This window comes from Chelonia mydas, chromosome 9 (assembly GCF_015237465.2).
Source record: "Chelonia mydas isolate rCheMyd1 chromosome 9, rCheMyd1.pri.v2, whole genome shotgun sequence".
NCBI classification, from domain to species: Eukaryota; Metazoa; Chordata; order Testudines; family Cheloniidae; genus Chelonia; species Chelonia mydas.
In genome coordinates, this window is record NC_057855.1 from 52183223 (window position 1) to 52203852 (window position 20630).

Below are 20630 nucleotides of genomic sequence, written 5' to 3' on the forward strand. Positions count from 1 at the left end.
CTCAGGCAGCTTGCTCTGAAGATGCCTGTATTTTTAAAGTCAAAAGGCCAGAATGTGTAATAACAATCAGATTAGCATTCCAGAACCCTCCAGGAGCAGCGAACAGAGGGAGTCATACTCTCTAAAATGATTCCCTCCCTGCTTCCTATTTACTCCGAGAAATAGTAATAGGCCACTGGGCTCATACTGCTCCAACCACACACCAGCTCAGCTTCCCATCCACCCAGGATCCATTATCCACCTCTAGTCACCCAGACCCCCTATATGGGGAGGCTAGACAGTAAACATTCATAAACAAATCAGGAGCTGTAGCTCACGAAAGCTTATGCTCAAATAAATTTGTTAGTCTCTAAGGTGCCACAAGTCCTCCTTTTCTTTTTGCAGATACAGACTAACTTGGATGCTACTCTGAAACCTGAATGCAATTGTTACTCAAAGTCATTTGGGAATTTCATCCCAATTTTCCCCTTTCTGAATAGCTCACAGAGAGTCACTTGTGAATATTTAGTACATGAATGTCAAAATTCACATGGCGTTGGTTATTTGAATTAGCCCTGCTGCACTGCTTCTGTTTCCTGACTGAGTGACTTCTGTAAATGACTGACACAACAGGACTCCCACATTTCTAACATTACAAGTGAGAATATGCAATTGCAAATTGCTATGCAGCAAATATCCATGCTTACCATTTGCCTTTTGCAAGTATTCATGCACACAGAGCTTGATGGCTCAACTGTTTGCAGAAAGAGAACATGGTCAAAGCAATGTGTATTTTCAAATTCTAATGAATATTCAGGGAAATATTTTCCCCAATATTTATTCAGCTCTGCTATGCAGTTAAGTGACCAGTTACTGTGGGTGTGTGTACATTTAGGGAGATGGAGCGTTGCAACATCTTTTTGATGATATCTGGGACGCTTGAGTATTTTACCCAAAACAAGTAAATCAATAAACTCTTACTGCTTGTGGACCGGATTGTGATTGGCTGCTGCTCAGGTACACAAGAGACAGGGCAGTGACAGGAACTTTCCTACTCTTTGCATCCTTGTTCAGGAGACAGGTGCAATGTGGCCATTTGTCCTCCCAACTTGAACTGACCAGCTGCAGGCAGGAGTGCACCCTGCACACGCTCCAGGGTTGTAGCAGCAGTTGTGCTTCCTCTGCACTCACCAGGCCTTAATTCACATTGCACATGATGCTTCTGCTGTACTGATACGACTCCACGCCACCCCTAATGTGGGTCAGGGCCTCAGAGACATGATAGCACCCTAGATGACTAGGGATGGTTTACCTGTGACTCCAGGTGCATGCCTGATCCCTTGCAGTTGATATACAACTGAACTTCAGATTTACACTTGCACAGGTTATAACACATTGTTCCGCAGAATGTGGCTAGCTATTTATTCAGAACCATGGACCAGATCCAGTGCAAGACAGAGAGAGACTCAAGGGACTGCGCGGTCATTAGTAAGTCTGTGACTATAAAAGGCAGAGTTAGAAAATCAGGCAAAGGCCCTTGCTCTGCTGTGTCCTCTCCTGTTTTGTCAGGAGCCAAATGCCAGCACTGGTCTGTATCTGCACCGGCATCACAGTGACACGCCTGCCGCGCTCACACACTTCCACTCTCAGCACTTCCAGAGCTTGAGCCTCAGAGCCTTCCTCCTGTTGCGGGATGCTCCCTCCACTGAAATCATGGGGACCGCTCTCATGAGTAACAGGACCAACAGTAGGAAGGGCTACACAATCTAGTCCTGAGGGCCTGATTCACCATTGCCCTGTCCAACACAAATGGAGTGCAACATGCTCCCAACCAGCGCAGCCAGGCCTAGCCAGCGCAGCCCAGGCCTAGCTCAGAACCTTCCTCAGCCCCTCAGAGCTTCTGGCAAACCAAACCCATCAGCTCAGAAACATCCTCCTGTCTCTGCCCCACAGACTTGCCTCCCCACCTGCTTGACCCAACTAGGCTCAGAAACCCCTGTACCTTCACTCAAAATCCCCACCCCCACCAAAGGCTCAGAAGCACTTTCTGCCCCGCTGAATCCTGCCATCTCCACAAACACACAGTTGAGAACCCCCTGCTCTGGGCTCAGGCACCCCCAACTAGGTTCAGAAAACTCCCCCCTTAAACCCTACAGCCTCAGAAACTCCCATCAGAGGCTCAGTTCAAAACCCTTCCCCCTCCTGCCTGCCTCGCCAGGCTAAGAAAAACCCCTCCCACCAGCTCAGGAATCCCATTACCTGCTTCGGGGCATGGAGGAGCCAAATCTGGGGCAGCAGGGAGAGATCATGGTTACTGCAAGCCCCATACTCACCTCTTTGGGACTAACCTGAATTAGCACTGCATGACTCTTGCAGTGGCCACAGTGTCTCCTGACCCATTGGGGACCTACCCTGTGGCAGCAGGTGCTACTTCCGCCCATTGGAACCACCTGGGAGTAACAGCCCCTCCCAGAAGTTTCCCCAGTGACAGCAAGTGGTACTGAAACCTGCAGTAACAGCCGTACTGGAGATACTACAGTGTCCATAGTGTGGCTGACAGCTAGGGCTTTATTGATACAGATACAAAACCTGAGGTCTGAGTTCTAACCACTGATTGGCTCGCAGCAAGTAGATGTCCTCTCCACCCCAGCATTAAGGAGAGTGGGTGAGAAGAAACAGGGCTTGGGTCCCCACACTGGGATTTAGGGAGACATATAAAAGAAGGCACTTAGCTTATCAACCCCCGGAGCAGAGACTATCTTTTTATTCTGTGTTTGTACAGCACCTAGCACAATGGGGTTCTGATCCATGACTGTGGCTCCGAAGTGCTACAATAATACAAATAAATAATAATAGCAATCAGCAATGGGCTGTAATACTTCGGTCTAATTTCGGGTGGTGGGTTTAGTGTGCGGGGACTGGGTGGTGCTGGTGGCCTGCGATGTACAGGAGGCCAGACTGGATGATCTGGTGGTTTCTTCTGGCCTTAAACTCTCTGACTCTCACAATAATACTCTACATCAGTAACTCCTTTGTATCTTCCAAGGCCTCCCATCTTGTTTGTGTCTCTCTTTCGGGACACTCCTCAGAGCAGGGACCGTGTTTATTTGCACCTTGCACAGTGCCAAGCAAATGGCCAGCCCTTAATAGATATTAAGAATGATAGCCAGGTACTAAGCGATTCATTTTCACCAGTTCTAGCTGATTTCTCAGTGATCACCGGTGTTTGGTTTTATCTGGAATGGGCCAGGCAACAAGAGCAATTCAGCTTGGAGCTGGTTGCATGGCAGAGTGGGGAAAATGTATTTTTTGCCTTAATTAAAGCTTGGAATGTCAGTGAAAACCTTCACCTCAAAGGTACCCAAGTTCAAATGCAGCTGGGGTCACCAGTGAAATGGATTTTGTAGTGCGTTTGGGCTGCAGCTCAACAATACATTCATCCAGGAGTGTGGGGGGCGGGGGAGGAGATGGGCCAGGATCCATCTGCGCTAGACCTGGTGCTAGCCAGTGGTGTCACTCCCTGACTGCACAATTCATGGTGCTGAAGATCTGCATATGAATTCAGTGCTCTTTCAGGGACAGCTGTATCAAGGCCATCTCGGCTGCGAGTTGAGTCTTGTTTATGTAGCAGAGGAACAAAAATTCTCCGTTCAGTCTTTTCAGGATTTAATAACAATATACAGTGTGAGTCACTGGGGTTATCTGTAGCCTGGGAAGAGCCTTGTTCTTATTGTTCCTCTTTAATGCCACACCATATAGGCCATGGCTATTATACGTGAAAGTGACTTTGTGCCAGCTATTCTGTAATGTCACAGGTGAGGTGGTCCTGACTCTCTCCTCTCCCCCCAGCCAAACATGGAATATTTGAAACTGCTAAATAATACCAGGTGCCATCATTCTTTCCCCTTTATGTGTCCAGCCCAACCCTCTACATGCCCCCCTCTTTCCCCTGCAACCAGCTTCTCCAATACCCAAGGATGTGAGACTTGAAATGGAAACAATATAAATAGCATGGCTCGATATACAATAGCAGCTTGACTGTGTTTTTAGATGGGGAATTGTTCAAGATGCCAGCTGTGTTGTTTCCTCCAGCTCTGGATGCGTCGCCTAGAATTTGCAATATGAGTTCCTCTTGAATTGGCTACAAAGCCTCTGCAGTGGTGAAGAGATCTGTTTCTCTCTTACTAAGCTGGGGGGCTGCCAAAAAGGGGCAATTGAAGGGAGCCCACTGCTAGTTTGGGGTCACAGACACACACGCTAGAGAAAGGAAGAGAGCCAGGTGTGAAGGCCTAGGGTTGAAAGGACAGAGAGGAATTGTTGATTAGAAGGAAGGGGCGTTGACAGAGACTGCCCAGCCCCTTCCTGTGATGTGGCTCTCACTTGCATGAATGCTAATCCAGAAGACATGGGTTCTAATTCTGGCTCCTCCTCTGGTTTACTAGATGAATGTGGACGGTTCTGTGCCTCAGTTTCCTCATCTGTAGAATGGGGATAATGATACTGACGTTCTTTGTAAAGCACTTTGAGATCTACTGATGAAAAGCACTATGTGAGAGCTAGGTGCTATTACCAACCTATGCAGACTATTTAAGGACACCAGAGATTTCAAGCCTGTAACATCAAGGTTTCCTCTGAAACCCTTTATACCCCAGTCTTGGGTGTGGGAGCTAGGGACCAGTCCTGAGAGGTACAAAGCACCTATTATGAAATGATAAGCACCCTTAACACCCAATGAAGTCCACAGGCAATTAGGGTGTTCAGCACCTGGCAGGATTAGACCTTCATAGCTCCTGACCCTTAGACTTTTCACCCATGTCTCTAGGTATAAAGTGCCCGGGGAAAGGAGAATTAACAATAATTATAGTGGGAGCCATAACAACTGCTGTTGTAGTCAAAGTTGCACAAGCATTTACATTCTAAGCCGTGGTTTTCAGTTGCTTTATGAAACTTTCGCCCTTAAGGCTGGCACTGTGCAGGCCTGCTCTCTATCCACAGAGGGTTTTTTGGGAGACTGTGTGCAGAAATGGCTCCGCTCTTATGGTATATCAGGAAAGTAGGGGAAGGGGAATATATAACTTCCCCATTATAAAAAATCTTTTCACTCTCTCTGTGAATAGCTCTCGATCTGCAATAGAGAAGAGGCAGCAAGATGAAATTTGGCAGGGAAAACGCCCTCATTGACAAACTGTCTTGTAGTGTGAAAATTGGTTTGGATGTAACCAAGTGTTGATCGTACCTGGTGCAGGCTCAGTTTAAGCAGTATGATTTTTAGTGGTCGTGTAGAGGGCCGATCCAGGCCCCATTGTGCTAAGCACTGTCCATACACATAGTAACACACAGTGCCTGCCCTCATCTAAAGAGACAAGAGGTGGGAGAGGAAACCGAGAGGGGAAATCACACAGCAGCTCAGCGGCAAATAGAAATAGCAAGCAGGAGATGGGTCTCCTGACTCCTAAAGCAGTGACCTCAGTGCTGTAGCATCCTGCTTTTCGGAAACGTCAGAGAGAAGGAGGCTGAGCAGATCCCGCATGCACGGCTAACTGACCCATGTAGTGACAAATGCAGGACGCAAGCAGTGAACAAGGCAGAGCTTGGTAGGTGCTCTTGGGATAGAGCTACAAGGGGGATTCAGGCCCAGCACTGCGGTGCCTAACTTCAGGTGACGTGCTGCCCAGCGGAATCCACTTTAGGCACCCAGGTTCCCTGTACGATGCGCAGGGAGAGTGAGGAGCCTACGAATGCGATTCCCAAAGACAGCTTGCTGAGCCACCAACACTAGCCAACAGGCAATGCCAAGGAGGAGGTGTGGTCTATGCCTCACCCCTTGAAGGGACTTGGGTACATAACTCAGGGCTAGAAGGAAGCACCTCTCCCCACACAGGCTCCTCAGTTATGAGCCTCCCCTGGAGTTAGGTACCAAAGGCAGATCAGGCCCTTCTCACCTGGGACTGAGATTGAAGTGCCTCCCTTCTACCCTACACCTCACCCAGAATGTGGGAGACCCAGGTTCAAGTCCCCGCTCTGCTTGATGTGGAGCATGGACTTGAACTCAGGTCTTCTCCCTCACCACTGAGCTAAACTGGCAATCAGGCATTTATATTCCTTTGAGGATCTAACCCCTTGACTCTCTCTGGAGGAACATCCCCTCTGTGCAGAGGGGCAGCACAAGACTTATGCAGCCACTCATGTCGCACTTAAGCCGTCAAAGTAGGGCTTCTGTAAGATTTGGGGTGTGCGTAGACCTTGGGCTGGCCCAATGCACAGGAGTGAGTGTCACTCTCAGTGCTCAATACAGGATACTCAGGGAGTCTGCAGGAGACAAATCTCTGCTGTCAGATTTGCAGTTTGGCAGATGCTGGCTCCTACGGCCTGAGAAAGCTGACATCACTTTCGCCCTGTGTGCAAAGAGATGGCCAGACAGGAGAGAAGCCAGGCAAAGCAGGAGAAAGGAACTGGCTGGCCCTGATATCTCCTGCTGGGGAGTAAGATCCCAGAGTTTTTGCTTGTACCTCTCCAGAACTCAGCTACTGTGCTAGGGTGAGGATGGTCGATGGCTTCCGGAGAAGGTCTCAAAGCTTGTCCTGAGCCACAAGAGCGGCCCCCTGCTTAACGGTCTTCTCCACAAATTTGCTCCTCTGCTGGCAAGTGGACCCAGAAGTTGTCTTCTCCCCAAAAAACTAGGCCTGAGAAGGAGAGAGCCTTCCCCGCAACAGGTGAATGCTGGGTGAAGGAGCACCGCTATGGAAGGCTGAGCAGTAGAACACACCTGGCCTTGGACCTGAGTTCTCTCAGGGTTCAATTCCTGGCTGAGCCATAGCCTTCCTGTGTGGCCTTAGGCCAGTCACTGAATTGCTGGGCCTCCATTTGTCAAACGGGGATAAGGCTTCTCTAACTCACAGGGTGTGAGGGAATAAAATCCATTAATGAACGTGAGGTGCTCAGACGCTGTGGTGACAAGGGCCACAGAGGCAGACAGCTGGAATTGCAAGAGCTACTTTTTTCCTATGAACAATGTCATACTGCTGCTGTCCACTATGATAGCCAAAGTTTGCTTGTACAACAAGGCAGACCAGGTAGTGATGCTGCACACACACAGCTGTAAAAGGTAAAAAGAAAACCTGATTTGTAAAAGGGGAGATGTGGGATGGAATCTGCTCATAACCTCGGCCCTTGGTGTTGAACAAACGAGATGATGATAATGACAATGAAGAAGATGATGATGATGTTGTGGGATGGGATAGATAGAAACTGCATTGGCAGACACTGTGTCCTATGGGAAGACAGTAATAGACAAATCTCATCTTACTTGCTGACCTCTTGGGAACTCCTACAAAATACTGGGTTACAGTGTGTAACACCAGCCCATTACAACCCTTTATCTAGATACTAAATGTGATTAAATTTAGTTCAACTAACATCAGAGACCAAGAGAAACAGCATTTTCTGAGTGACTGCAGAGTGTGGGAAAAGTTGAGTATTCATGCTCATTATCATCTTTTCATGTCTGTCTTTCCCCATCACAAACTGCAAAAATATTAGTACAGCCAGTCATCCAAAAATAAAAATAATTGGTTCAACAAAACCATAAAATAAAAATCAAGTGGCTATATGAAAAGTGCCAAAGAGACATTCAGCCACCTGTAGTAAGGCTAGCCTTCTATGTGCCGTAAGAGTAGTTACCAGTATTTTATTGAAGATAAACAGTATTGCTTGCAGTGCAAGTTATTGTTTTACACTATCAGTAATTGAAAGGGCTTTAGATACACCAGGGAATATAGCAGGGGAGGCAGTATAGACTGTGAGTTACGGTAAGTCCTGTGTACATACTGTTATTATAAAAGGTAGAGACCTAAGCCCTACTGTTTGATAAGAAAATGAGGAAAGCAATATTCATTCTGCATGTGACTGAGAAATCAATGTGATATTTACATGACCTTCCATGTTCAGATATAAGTACACTCACAGACATACCCCAGTAAAGGGCAGAACACATTATCTTCCTGCTCTGTAGATGCTGTAAATGTTGCCCGATGGAATTTTGGGTGGTGGACTCGCAGCTGGCATTCTCAAAGGAACCTAAGAGAGTTCAGCGCTCAACTCTCAGTTCAGTGGGATCTGGGCAACGCTCCCTCCCTTAGAATCAATTGGAAACCACTGGGCCAGCCCTACTGTGGCAAACTATATTTTGAGAGGCAGCGTGATCTAGTGGACAGCTCACTGTTTGTGATTCAGGGACAGCTGGGTTCTATTTCTGACACAAATTTCCTGAATAACCTTGGATAAGTCGCTTCATTTCTCTGTGTCTCAGTTCCCCACCTGAAACTCGGGGATAAAAATCCTCCCTTTGTCTGTCTTGTCTATTTAGATGGTAAGTTCTCTGGGGCAAGAACTGGCTGGCTGGAGCCTACATGGGTCTATCCTAGCACCGCAGGAACAGATGTTTCTACCCTGAGCTAGCAGAGTCTATGGGAGAACAACCTCCTAAACAGCTAAAGGAACCAGTGTTCTGCATCTTTAATCTAGTAAGTAAAACTCTTACACCAAGCAAATTTATAAGACATATAAGCTCCATAAAATGGTGTTTTCTTTATATGACCATACCAGGGGACTTTCTTTTTAACTTCAAATCCGGTTCAATCAATTGCTATGCTATACTTCAGAAATTCTCCATCCCAAATTTTCTTTTAAACCTGAAATCTGTCCCAGGGTATTACTTTACTATCAAAGTAATTTCCTCAGTAGAGTAGAAATAATAATGTTCTTCTTCGACAGGTTTGGTTAAGAGGGGATTATGATTAAAGTTGTCAAGAGTCTAACTGGGACCGCACGGTGCAGGGAGTCATAAAGAAGCACTTTGAACTAATTTTAAAGCCCCATTACTCTGGAACCCAGACAGAAGCAGCAGCAGGTGAAAAGTGCTTATAGGAAGGTAACACTTCTTCACGCAGAGCTCAGTGAATTGTGACTTGTCTCATGCTCAGAACAGGAGCCATTTTGATACCATATTCAAAAAAGGACTAGTCAGGTACCATACGATGAATGAAGCAGCCTTTTCTAGTCCTGGAGCCCCCTTTGCTTGTATCACAGAACTGCTGCAGCACTGCTAAACATTATTCATTAGGAGCAGCACTGCAGTGCCCAAGGACACCACTGGAGAATGGACAGCCATTGTGCTGTGTCCTCACACTAAGAGGCAGTCTCCGCCCTGAGCTGCTTACAGGATAAGTAGACTAGACATACAAAAGTGTGCGGGTGGGGATCAGAGACTGGCAAAACAGCAGAGCTGGGAGTAGAACAAAGGTCTCCTCACTCCCAGCCTGTGCCTGATCCACTATAGCAGTGGTTTTCAACCTGTGGTGCGTGGACCCCGGGGGGTGGAAAATTATGTCTAAGATGTCCAAAGGGATCTGCCCCCCATTTGAAATATTTTAGGGGTACATAAATGAAAAAAGGTTAAAAACCACTGCACTAGACAACACTCCGGATGCACCACCTTAGCGGAACACAACTAAGAAACGCAGCCTGCTGCAGTCACTGGATGAGTATCTGAACGGCACTTAGCCATGTCACATTAGCACAGGGTGAGACATCACTGAAGCCCCCCGCCAACCCTATCGTTGAGGGTTTAAGTGGTAGCTAGGCCTTGTGCTGGCCCCCATAAGGACAATTTTGCGTGACTGATGGAGCTTGCTGCATACTATAACCCAAAGGGGAAGAATGCCTTGGTCTGGATGGAGAAGTGAGTGATCCCAGGGAAGGTGCATGCTCGGACTGGCTGCTTTTCTCACTTTCACTGGATCAATCTATCTCCCCTTCTGTTTCAATTCTCATCTCTCCCTCTAAGAGTTTCCTTGTAAAAAACAGTCCCCCATGGAGTCCAGGATTTAACATTCTGGTTTTGTCCCCGACTTGGGCTGGGCTGTAACCATGAAACCCAGCCGGAGTAAGGGGCTCTGCAGAGGGAGGGAATCTGTGCTAGCCCTGTGGCTTTTACAGCTTACTTCCCCTTCTATAGTGCACAGATTGGCACATGCCCTGCCTCTGCTCACCCACTCTTTGGCCACCTTCTCTGGGTAGGAGGCAACAGCCTGACAGCTGTTGCTTTCCCTTCCTGCGCAGTCTCTGGTGATGCAGGTAGCTCAACCCAGGGGATCAGGGAGCTCCTTCCAGCCCCTTACTCCCCTGCACGTGTATGCAGCAGGACACACAAGCCAGCCCCTTGTGCATGACTTTGCCAACAGAACATGTGCTCCCAACATTGATTTAGGGCAAGATAATGAAGCCCCAGGATGACAAAAGGAATCACTATATTGCAACACAGGGACAGAGGTAAACTCGTGCTGCTGATCACAATCAACCTTCCTCTGAAAGAAAACACCCCAGCCAATGAATCCATGTCTATAAACACACAGACATCCTTGCCCTAATACAACGGACTTCCAAAAAGAACCATTTGGGAGCTTAATTCTGTTAAAAATCAATAGCAGATGATGACTCTGACAACTTCCCTCACTAAGCCACAGCATTGTCTCTTCTGGCTATAAATACATTTCCCAGAGGCCTTAAAGGATTCCCCATCAGCCCCACTGCCACCTCCAGAGATGACTGGGAAGGGGCTGAATGCAGCAAAGGAGGCAGGGTACCACAGACAGCAGCCTCATTCTCTGCACATCCCTGATCCATCCCCAGAGCAGCTCCATCCCATGCACTAAATGAAGCAGGGGTCCAGTGGAAAAAATTGCACAGGATCATGGAATTTAAGGCTATATCATAATACCGATTCATAATGTGTATATATAGAGGCAGGGTTTATATAAAGGATAAATGAGGCATTGGCTTACTGTGTGATTTCTTATATGGTTCTGCAATGAGGAGGCTGATTTGTTGAGTGCTTTGTGTGTTTACCTAGCCATATATCTACACAAAGAGAGAGAGAGGTACATTCTGTACTCAGAGACTAAGTGCTGTCCTCCCCAAAATTACATGATGTATTTTTCATACACAGCAGAGTTTGAATCTCTGCTGTAGGTGAAAAATTCAACCAGTAACCAGTATATATCACAGACAGTACCACTCATGTGGTCATGATTGTCATCACACACATAAACTATTTTACAAGTTGACTTCATATTTGGAGGTTGTCACCAATCTAAACACATACAAATAACGTCATTTTTTCTTTGGGCAACCCTTAGAAGTTTGGCACTCATTGGCACAATTAACCTGAGTAGTTCGGTTGACTTCAGTGGGACTCCTCATGTCAAGTGGGGGCATGCCAACAGTCATAAGAATAGTTCAGTCTACCCTGGAGTAATTCATATATGATAAAGGGAGGAAATGGAGAGAGACTAAATTTTAAAAATACGATAAATGGCATCAACAACATACATGATGGCCAGGGGTGCTACAAAACTGCTGTTGACACGATCTGTACGTTTGTGAACCTCCCACACATGGCAACCCAAAGGAATGCTCATAAAATATGCATAGCGCACGTCTGTAAGCTATACACTGTGTCCTGACACCATCACATGTTGGTGTTCTCTACTCACATAGGTCAGCACTGAATTTTATGGTCTCAGAGTTAAAAGCAAAGTGTGTCCAAAAATCCAGGCTGAGATCGTCATCTTTGCCCTGTCAAGGTCACTTTTACAACTCAACGGGCAATCATTTTTCCCTAAGAACTACCCTATTGCCTTAAGTGTGTTATAGTATCAGTTCAGTGTGAACATGTGCAGTAAGCATGTTAGAGAGACATCCACACGTCAGCTCACAGGTTCTGCGGCTGAGCCTTAGCACCCACTGCAATAATCCGCACATTAGACCGCACCTGTCGGGGATGGTCTAATGCTTAGTCCTGCGTTGAGTACAGGGGACTGGACTAGATGACCTCTTGAGATCTCTTCCAGTTCTGTGATTCTATGATTCTATGCTATGGCAATTCTGTGCCATATCTTTGAGAGATCCCAGTGTATTGTTTATGTATCACTGTCGTAGCCTATAGGTATTTGCTAGGTAAGATATAGGTATGGATTAAGGCTGTAATGCAAAAGCCTACAGTCCTCAGGCTTGTAAGATACTTAGCTTAGCCAAACAAGTCCTCAGGCCCAAAGAAAGATTTGACATAAGCAACTAATCAGTAAGTGATGCTATATCACAAGACATTAGAAGATGTCTTGAGTGAAGGACGTTAAAACTGCTGATATTTAGCAAATGTATGCTGCAATATACCAGTTAAAGCCAGTTAGAGTATTTTGGGGATTTTGCAGACATAGGGTGTCAGCAATGTGCTAACCACAAGTTGTCATGGTGACTGAGTGATGTAAATGTTAATGAGTATAAGGGGAACTATCGAGTTGGCCTATGAAAAACAGGGCACCCCAAAGTCGTAGGGCGAAGCAATACAAATAAGGAAAAGCGGTCAAGCAGCTACAACCCCTATTGAATATGCATTAGGCAAAGTGGCATCAATGTCACACATTATAGAAATTGTATATGGACCTGGCTGCCTTGGGAGATGCCAGGATGATGGCCACTGGTGATGCTGAGTCTGATGAGGCAGATGATGACTAACACTTCAGGTCCTTTGGGAAGGGATGGTGCGAGTATTGGGCTGCTCAGAGCACAGCCTGTATTATCTTTCTCTACCGTGCTGGGCTGAAGTGTTTGTAGCTTTGCTAACTGTGTTAATAAAACCAGTACAAATCCAGAAGGTTCATCCTAAGTATGAGTGTTACAACCAGGCATGTCGGGGCTCCCAGCTGATAATACTGGGCCTGATTTCAGGATGAGAACCTATCAGAGGTCAGTGTTAATTGGGAATTTTTAAGTGATCAATATAATTAATATGCAATCACTAGATCAAGCAACACTTTGGGCCAGGGTTTGTATGCAATTGTGACCACAGCCCTCCAGGAACTAAGAACATTGCAGGGTGATTAGACAAATTCACTCAGGTTGTAACACCTCCAGAGAGGCACTGCCTTCGGAGAGCCTCGCCTATGCTGGTTCACGCTCTGGATTCTCCAGAGACCAACAGGCAAAGACAGGACTTTTGGATAAGTGGCCTGAGTTTAAACTGACTCAGGGTCTTCTTTCTGATCCACAAATGGGCAGGCCCTTCCTTCCTGGGAAAGGCTGGAAGGACTTTGGCATATTGAGGCCCCATAAGACTAATGGGTGACCTCTGGTAAGCTTTAAACAGGCATGTAGCTTCTTTTGTTGTTTTAATAGGTTTTAGCTGTAATGCTTTTACCTTCAGAATCTATGTATTTGCTTAGAAGGAGCTGTGCACTGACTTATAACTGCTGGCAATTGCACTGTTCATAGCCAATGAAAGGTAAGCCAAGTGCAGATGCTGACCTGTTTAAGTAGCATGGCTTGCTGAGAATAACAGTATAGGCAGGGAATGGGGCAGCCTGGAAATACTCTGCTCAGGAGGGATAGAGACATGGGTCTCCGCCCAAGAGAGGTGACGGCTCTGCGGAGAGCCTAGAGCAGGTGCCCTTGCTGGTCCACAGTGGAGGAATACAGGTGCAGTTGCCCTGAATGGGACATACTTACCCCATCCCACGCTCATGGAAGAGAAATTAAGTTCATCCCCATAAGCCTGTAGATCTTGTGAGAGCCATACAGATCCTAGCATCCAACATGGTGACCCAGGGCTTCCAACTGCCCCGGTTTCTTATATCACCCAGAGTAGCCAGCTGCTGAGGGTGCCCCCAAATCTCCCTGGGGACCATCGGGAAAAGGCAGGTGTTATTGCTGTTTCCCTCAACAGTAACTTCCAGGCAGACTCCCGGTTAGAAATCTGCCTGATCAGAAGGGTGGACGCCAACAAACCTGGCTATTACATACTGCGAGAGCCCCTACCACATGCTATGTACCCAGAGTCTTGCCCATCTTGTGCTATTTGTTAAGCTTGAGTTGATGAGAGCAGTGAGGCTGTACGAGACCGGAGCATAAGTAGTCTGGCCTAGCAGCACAGCCGGGCTGGGGTCACCAAGCCACAGACAGTCAGGAGGCGGCAGTCAGTACACAGGGATCACAGCAATTGCTGGAGCCATGGTCAACAGGCAGGAGCCAGGGTCAGATTCAGGCCAGAGTCAGAGACTAGAGACCAACAGCAGTTACCAGGCTGCAGTCAGGAGCCAGAGTCAGACTAGAGTCAGAGACACAAGACCAGCCAGCAAAGCGATATGTGAAATCACAGCACACCAGAAGTCTGCATACTGCCCAGACAATTTCCTGGGCCACCGTCTAGGGTTAAATACTGAGTATGGGGCAATCAGAAGGCCACCGGGTACTGTCAGTCTGGACTCGTTGGGTGGTACATCCTGCAGTGCCTATTCTCCAGCATGCTCCTTGGAGGTAACTTTATGCAGGTTCCTGGTGGTGATGGGAGACCATTAACTGCCTAATGCTCTGCAGACCTGGGTTCTAGTTCCACGGAGCCTTCCAGGGGCTATGATGGAGGTAGAGCTGGAGCTTTAAAAATACATCCACTCTCCTCTAATGCTTGTTGCCTATCCTATGGTCAGATGCTGCACTAGGAGGCAATGAGCTCTGCTATATGATGCCAGCTGGCTGTGTTGTTAGGAACCCAGGACTGATACTTGCTTCAATAGTCTATTTTAGCAGAAAACACATGTATTGTTGGTACATTTACTTGTATTTCTGCCTTATTATATTTGTTTTTCAGTGCACAGTGGATGGTATGTGCCCCGTCAGCCTGCTTGTCAATGTCTATAGTGCTCGTATCTATTTCTCTTTGGGTTTTACGCTAAAATATTTGGACTCTGTTCTTCCTTGACTGAGATTTCAGAAGATGAATCATCTCACAGGCCAGTGAAAATGGCAGTAAAATGCCCTTTAAAGCACATGGATGATATCTTATTGCATGACGTGAGGCTACGGGCACAAGATGAGCCTTCAGCCTCTGTAGCTGCAGTCCTGATTTTGGTAGAGTATGGTGGCAGCATGTTATTTTACATGGCAGTCTAGTCCCATAAAGCTCAGCATGAGTGATCTCCCCATGGATCGCAATGTGAATCTATACAGTATATATAGAAAGTGGGATTCCACGGTCAAAGCAGCAGAGCACAATAAGATGTGCGTCAGTTCCCAGGACAGCACACTAAAAATCATCCTGTGCCATATAGAAGAAAGCCACATACACAGTGATCTGAACAGGACATGCAGCAGCTATCCCTTAACCTAACCTGTCAACAGAAATCATAGCTGTTGCCCAAACTGACCCTAAGGGAGAGCATATCTACCATAACACTACAGACTAAGGGACCCATCCTGTGGAAATTGGGCCACGGATTTCCATATTAGTAGGATCTGTCTCTAACATCTTGCATATTAATTACAACATCCCAAAAGAAAGGGAGCAGTGAGTTTGCCAGCTCCTTTCTGACACTTCAGTAAACACAAAAATTCCTTAAGAAAGGCTACAGAAATGAAATCTCATTCACCAAGACAGAAAGCCCCCCGATATGGAACCAGTAGGGATCTAGAAGACAAGCGAAACGTTAAAAGAGTCGATTAGCAGGGAGGCACCACAGTTTAGTTTGAGAAGGTATCATTCCTGACTATTTTCTCCATTGTATGGAATAGCAGACACTCCTCTGCCAGGAACTCAGAGTCCTGTTACTGGAATATTGTACAAGCATCGGAGCTCTGTTTTTTTACCAATAACATTCAAATCGATATCATCGTCCTTTGACAGCCACATCCCAATCAACTGTACAGTCATTCTACAATACACCCTCCACTTACAATATGTGTCCCAGACATTACCATTAATGCAATGCCTTTGCTTTGGATTGCTTTCTCTGTGGTTACGGAGGAATTAGGCTGGTAAGCAGAGCTGTTTGCCCAGGGGTTATCTCCTAAACTCCAGAGAACTTCCAGAGTAAAACAAGAAGCAGTCAAAGAGGCAGATGGGAGAATAAGCCTCACAGACCACAGACACAAACAGTTCACCCAGGAGAGCAAGATTTGACGTCTTATTGATTCACTTTTCTGACCATTACACACTCATAACAAATCAAATAACCAAGCCACAAGGCTGGGGTCAGTTTTACCTATGGTTAGATGCCCATATGTAGAGTATGAGGGGGAAAGGATAGGCTGGAGGGGTGTGGGAATAAGTGAATGATTGTACTGCCTGGAGAGCGGGTTGCTCTAATATTCTGCTGAATAAGTTGTATTTTTTAACCCTTGGCAGTCAGCTTTTGGCACACAGACTGCTCTGGCCAGGGCTTTCCTGAGGCTTACTGGTGACATTCATTAGCTCATTTTGCCATGTTTCAAAATGCAATTTTAGGAGCAGATACATCTACAGGTATGTACCTTCAAACCATACAGACCATCATTGTCAGGGGCTGTTTTATACAAAGGGGGAAAGAAAAGGAACACATAAATAAGGTAACAAAGGATCACCAGGGTCGGAAGGGAAATAACAGAATATTTAGTACATTGCAGAATGATTTCTAACATTTTTCTCCAAACATTTTCCTTCTCTCTATTAGTTCCCTAAACAAGTATCCAAGACTGATTTTTTATCAAAACCTGTTCTCATCCAGAAAATTATTTTTCCTCAAAAGGCTGAAACAAAAATAATGGAATTCCAGTAAAATAAATAAGATTCATGTCATCTTGAGGGGTGCCACATTACAGATGCACTTTGCCCCACCACAGCACACACAGAATTCAAAAGAGCAATCCAGAGAGTGGAAGGCTAGAGACAAACAAACCAGGGGAGAGGGATAGCTCAGTGGTTTGAGCATTGGCCTGCTAAACCCAGGGTTGTGAACTCAATCCTTGAGAGGGCCACTTTGGGATCTGGGGCAAAAAAATAATAATTGGGGATAGGTCCTGCTTTGAGCAGGGGGTTGGACTAGACGACCTCCTGAGGTCCCTTTCAACCCTGATATTCTATGATTCTAAACAGTTCCTGGGCTGCAAAATAAATACAAATATGTTTTGCTCTCCCCAAAATGCACAATTTGGAAAGGGGGAACACTTCCTTGTGTGATTACTTGGGATTGGTTTTGTTGATATGAATAACTACAGGTTAACTTAACTTTTTTAATCAGCATATTTCTTCAACCTTCCAATTTCAAGGAGGAAGAATTCAGCAGCTTTCAACCAGCTCCCCCTCTGCTTTCTGAACGCAACATATGCCTCCCTAGCATCTAACAAATTTTAATAAAGAACCCCTGCAAAGACCACCAGCTGGGAGAAGAGTGGAATGGCAAAAAAACCCACCTTTTGGGGGGGAAAATAATCTTTCTGCACTAATCTTTTCCCTGAGCTACAGTCTGGATAAAGCAGAGATTCAAAGGAGGATTCCTGCAGTCGTCAACAAAAAGAAGAGGGATTTTGACTGTTACTACATCACCTAAAGAAGATATCACAAAAAGCAAGAATAATGGTACTGTTCTGGTTTAAAAAAGGAGATGAAATTTCAATTTTTTTTAAGTTTCTCCACCCTGTCGCACATAAGATCCAGCTAAGCAGGTTTTAGATTCTGTTTAGTATTATTAACCAAAGATCATTTCAGACTTATAAATTGGATTTGTTATTCACTATCTAAGCCACAACTATTGCAATTATTTCCCTTTCTCTGCTGGATCACAAACACGACTATTTTAAAATTAGAATAGATGGGCTACGAGAATACTGAAGCTGCAATCCTGACTCCAAATGCAATTGACCAAGAGCCCACTGTTGATTCCAAAAATGGATTGTGCCCAAAAGTTGTTCATGAAGCTACTCCCACTTCATTTTGTTTGGTGAAATGAACATTCTCCTCTGTGTTAGTGGGAAAGTTTCTTTTCGTTCACTGAACTTTCTTGAGCCTCCTTGCTTTGCAAAATAAACTCAGACCCACCAGACAGCAGGAAACAGAAAGCCAGGTTTTGATGTAAGGCATGTCTCATTCATTAGAAAAGGCTGTGGCACAATTTTTTCCCAGGGACATGGGAAGGAGGAGGAGCAGAGAGAAAGATATAGGGACTTCAGCTCTGAATGATACAGCTGATATAATGAATAGTATATAGTATAGAATAATATCCAATGCAGAGGGCACTGGAATTATAGCTAGACTAGTATAGAGACAATATGGATATAGATAGCTAAAGCTAAACGCACCCCACATAGTCCCTTTACTCTCCTTAGTGCTACCAGCTTTCTTACTAAGGGACAGAGCTCAAAAAAGGTCTTTAGCTAGGATACAGTTTTTCAAGGAGCCCTGCAGGCTTGGTGATCTATATGCAGCCTAATTACACGTCCTTTGCTAGAGAATGTAGAGCTTAAAATACAGAAGTCTGTCATCTCCAGACCATGGGTAAGAAGCAGCAAAATGCCTGGCTGTGATGGCATTTCCCACTGGCTCCCAGTATAATCTGCCCTTCAGTATGTAATGCATGCCCTTTTCCCAAAGCACCCCTGCTCGGTCTCCCCCCCGCGCCCCAGCGGTAAACCCACAGCCCTGGGCATCAGCTAAAACCCAAACTGCTCCTGCTGCCTCCAGCGACAGGCACAAACACACACATGCCCATGCACAAAGAGCAGCGATTGCCTGCCGTGAAAGCCGGGATCTCTGCTCAGCCCAAGGGATACAGCCGCAGGAGGACGGCGAGAGAGAGACCCGGAAAGTGAGAGAGACAAACCGGGCAAGAGAGTGAGAGACGGGTATAGGAAGGAGCGAGGGGAAGAGTTATTGCAGCTGCAAATCAAAAGATCCTGTCTGAACACAATCTCCTGGACCAACCCTGGGCTCCAAGATCCCCCCATCTTCCTTGGAATCACTGATCGCTGCTTCAGCCCCCAAGCTGACAGTTTGTAGCGTGTTAAACAAGCCCTGCAATGCAGCTCAGCATCTTCCCCGGCCAAGGAGGGAATGGGGGTTAGCCTAGGGCAAACCGCTAGTCCATCTGCCTTGTTGGCTGGGGGATTGAGGGGGCGGAATAAGTCCTACCCATTCCGAGAGCCAGATCATGGGAAATCCACTTGGTTGGCTCTGCTCCGGGCAAGAGTGAAGAAAGTATCGCAGATTCCTTACATGTCGCATGTGGCAGCCCCTGAGCCCTGCCAGCCCTTCACCACACCAGCTGCCTTTTGCACAAGGAGAGGGGGAAACAACATGCATTTTAAAACATCTCACAGAGCAACCCAGGTACAAAAGTTTTTCCCCCCCCTTTATTGTTTGTATTTTACCTTCCACTGCTGCAATTGCAGATGCCAAGCAGAAAACCACTACAAAATCCAGTGCCATGGTAGACCCAAACATGTTTCAGAAGAAATAAGAGTTATAAAAAAAATAGTTCCTTGTTTGGCAAGACTGGTTTCCCTTCTTGTTGCTTTTTGTTATATATGTATCTCCTTTAGTATTCCACTTTGGATACCCCAGTGCTCTCTGTGTGTGTGTGTGTGTGTGTGTCTGTGTCTGTGTCTGTGTGCGTGCATGGGGGTGTGTGTGTGTGTATGTGGTGTGTGTGTGTGTGAGAGAGAGAGTATATATTTTAGTGTCACATTGCAAGCAATAGTAAAGTGTACAGTGAGAACAAAATCAGCCACTGAGGCTGGAGGGAGGGGGAGGGAAAGGGTTCCCCCCCACCCATCAACTCTCTTCCCACCCCCAACACCTCCTGTCCAATCAAGGAATCAAGCCTACAAAACCCCCCCATCCAATCAGCGCAGAGCACCTCCTTACACTGGTATTGTTAGTTTTAAGAAAAACTTTTGCAGCGAGGCATGGGGAGAGAATGAGGAGAGCGAGCCATAAGGAAGTGAAAGAGCTCCCCCTAATGGTCCTTTTCAGTATTGCAGACACATTTCCACTGATGCAGCACTAAATTCAGGTCACTATTCACAACCCAGCCCTGCCTGTCGGTAACTAATCCACCTATTTTTATTTTCAGCAGCGACCGGCTTCTTATTGACTATAGCTTTCATCATCTTCTAACACGTTGATGGTGTGCTGATGTCAGCTAGCCTTTCCAAGAAGGGATTCTGGAGTTTAGGCCAAATAATATGATTTTGAATGTTAAAAGAATGATTTTCCCCTACAGGGCTCTGACACATCTAGTCTACAGCCCCCTTTCTAGTATATCCTGGGTCTCTCTTGGTCCCGAACGGCCACCCATAATTGCTCTGTATTGTGTAGATGTGAGGAGAAGAGAGGCACTATGACCATGTCAGAAGAAGAAGAAGAAATCAAAATAATGTAGAACATGACCAAACCTGACTCCAAACCCAGATCTCTGTAAGTGCAAGACACATGAATTCAGTCCCCTCCTCCGCCCAAATCACCTGGGTTGTGAGAACAGGACTACTCTGTTAGATACCATTTTAGAACACTGTCTAAAGATTCTGGATCCTGTCACTGAGCACAGGAGCAAAGCTTTCCAGTGCCTGCTGAGGCTGCTGACAAAGAGCTTACTGGCTCTGGATATTTGTTAGTCCCAGTGATAACTTTGGGGTGGGATTTTTTTTCCCTTTTAACATTTTAAATTGTAATTTGGCTGCATCAGTCGGAGCCATGGATTGTGATTTCTAAACGACAATGAAAATAAGCCCCTGGCATATCCAGTTTTGATTCCACTCTTCCTTTACCTTTATCCGCCAGTTTGCCTCAT

General features: G+C 46.1%; 1 protein-coding gene across 5 annotated transcripts in view; it reads right to left on the reverse strand.

Moving 5' to 3' along the window:
* The window catches only part of EPHB1 (EPH receptor B1), a 356679-nt gene extending 337047 nt beyond the window's left edge, over nt 1-19632 (reverse strand). For 3 of the 5 annotated variants that reach the window (XM_007056966.4, XM_027819337.3, XM_043523074.1), the window contains exon 1: nt 19210-19567. In XM_007056966.4, the coding sequence (XP_007057028.1) occupies nt 19210-19282 (73 nt within the window). In that variant the 5' untranslated portion in view covers nt 19283-19567. Of the gene's footprint in view, nt 1-19209 lie in introns of all 5 variants that reach the window. The other 2 variants (XM_043523075.1, XM_027819335.3) reach the window with 2 other exon arrangements.
* Between the last annotated feature and the right edge of the window lie 998 nt (nt 19633-20630).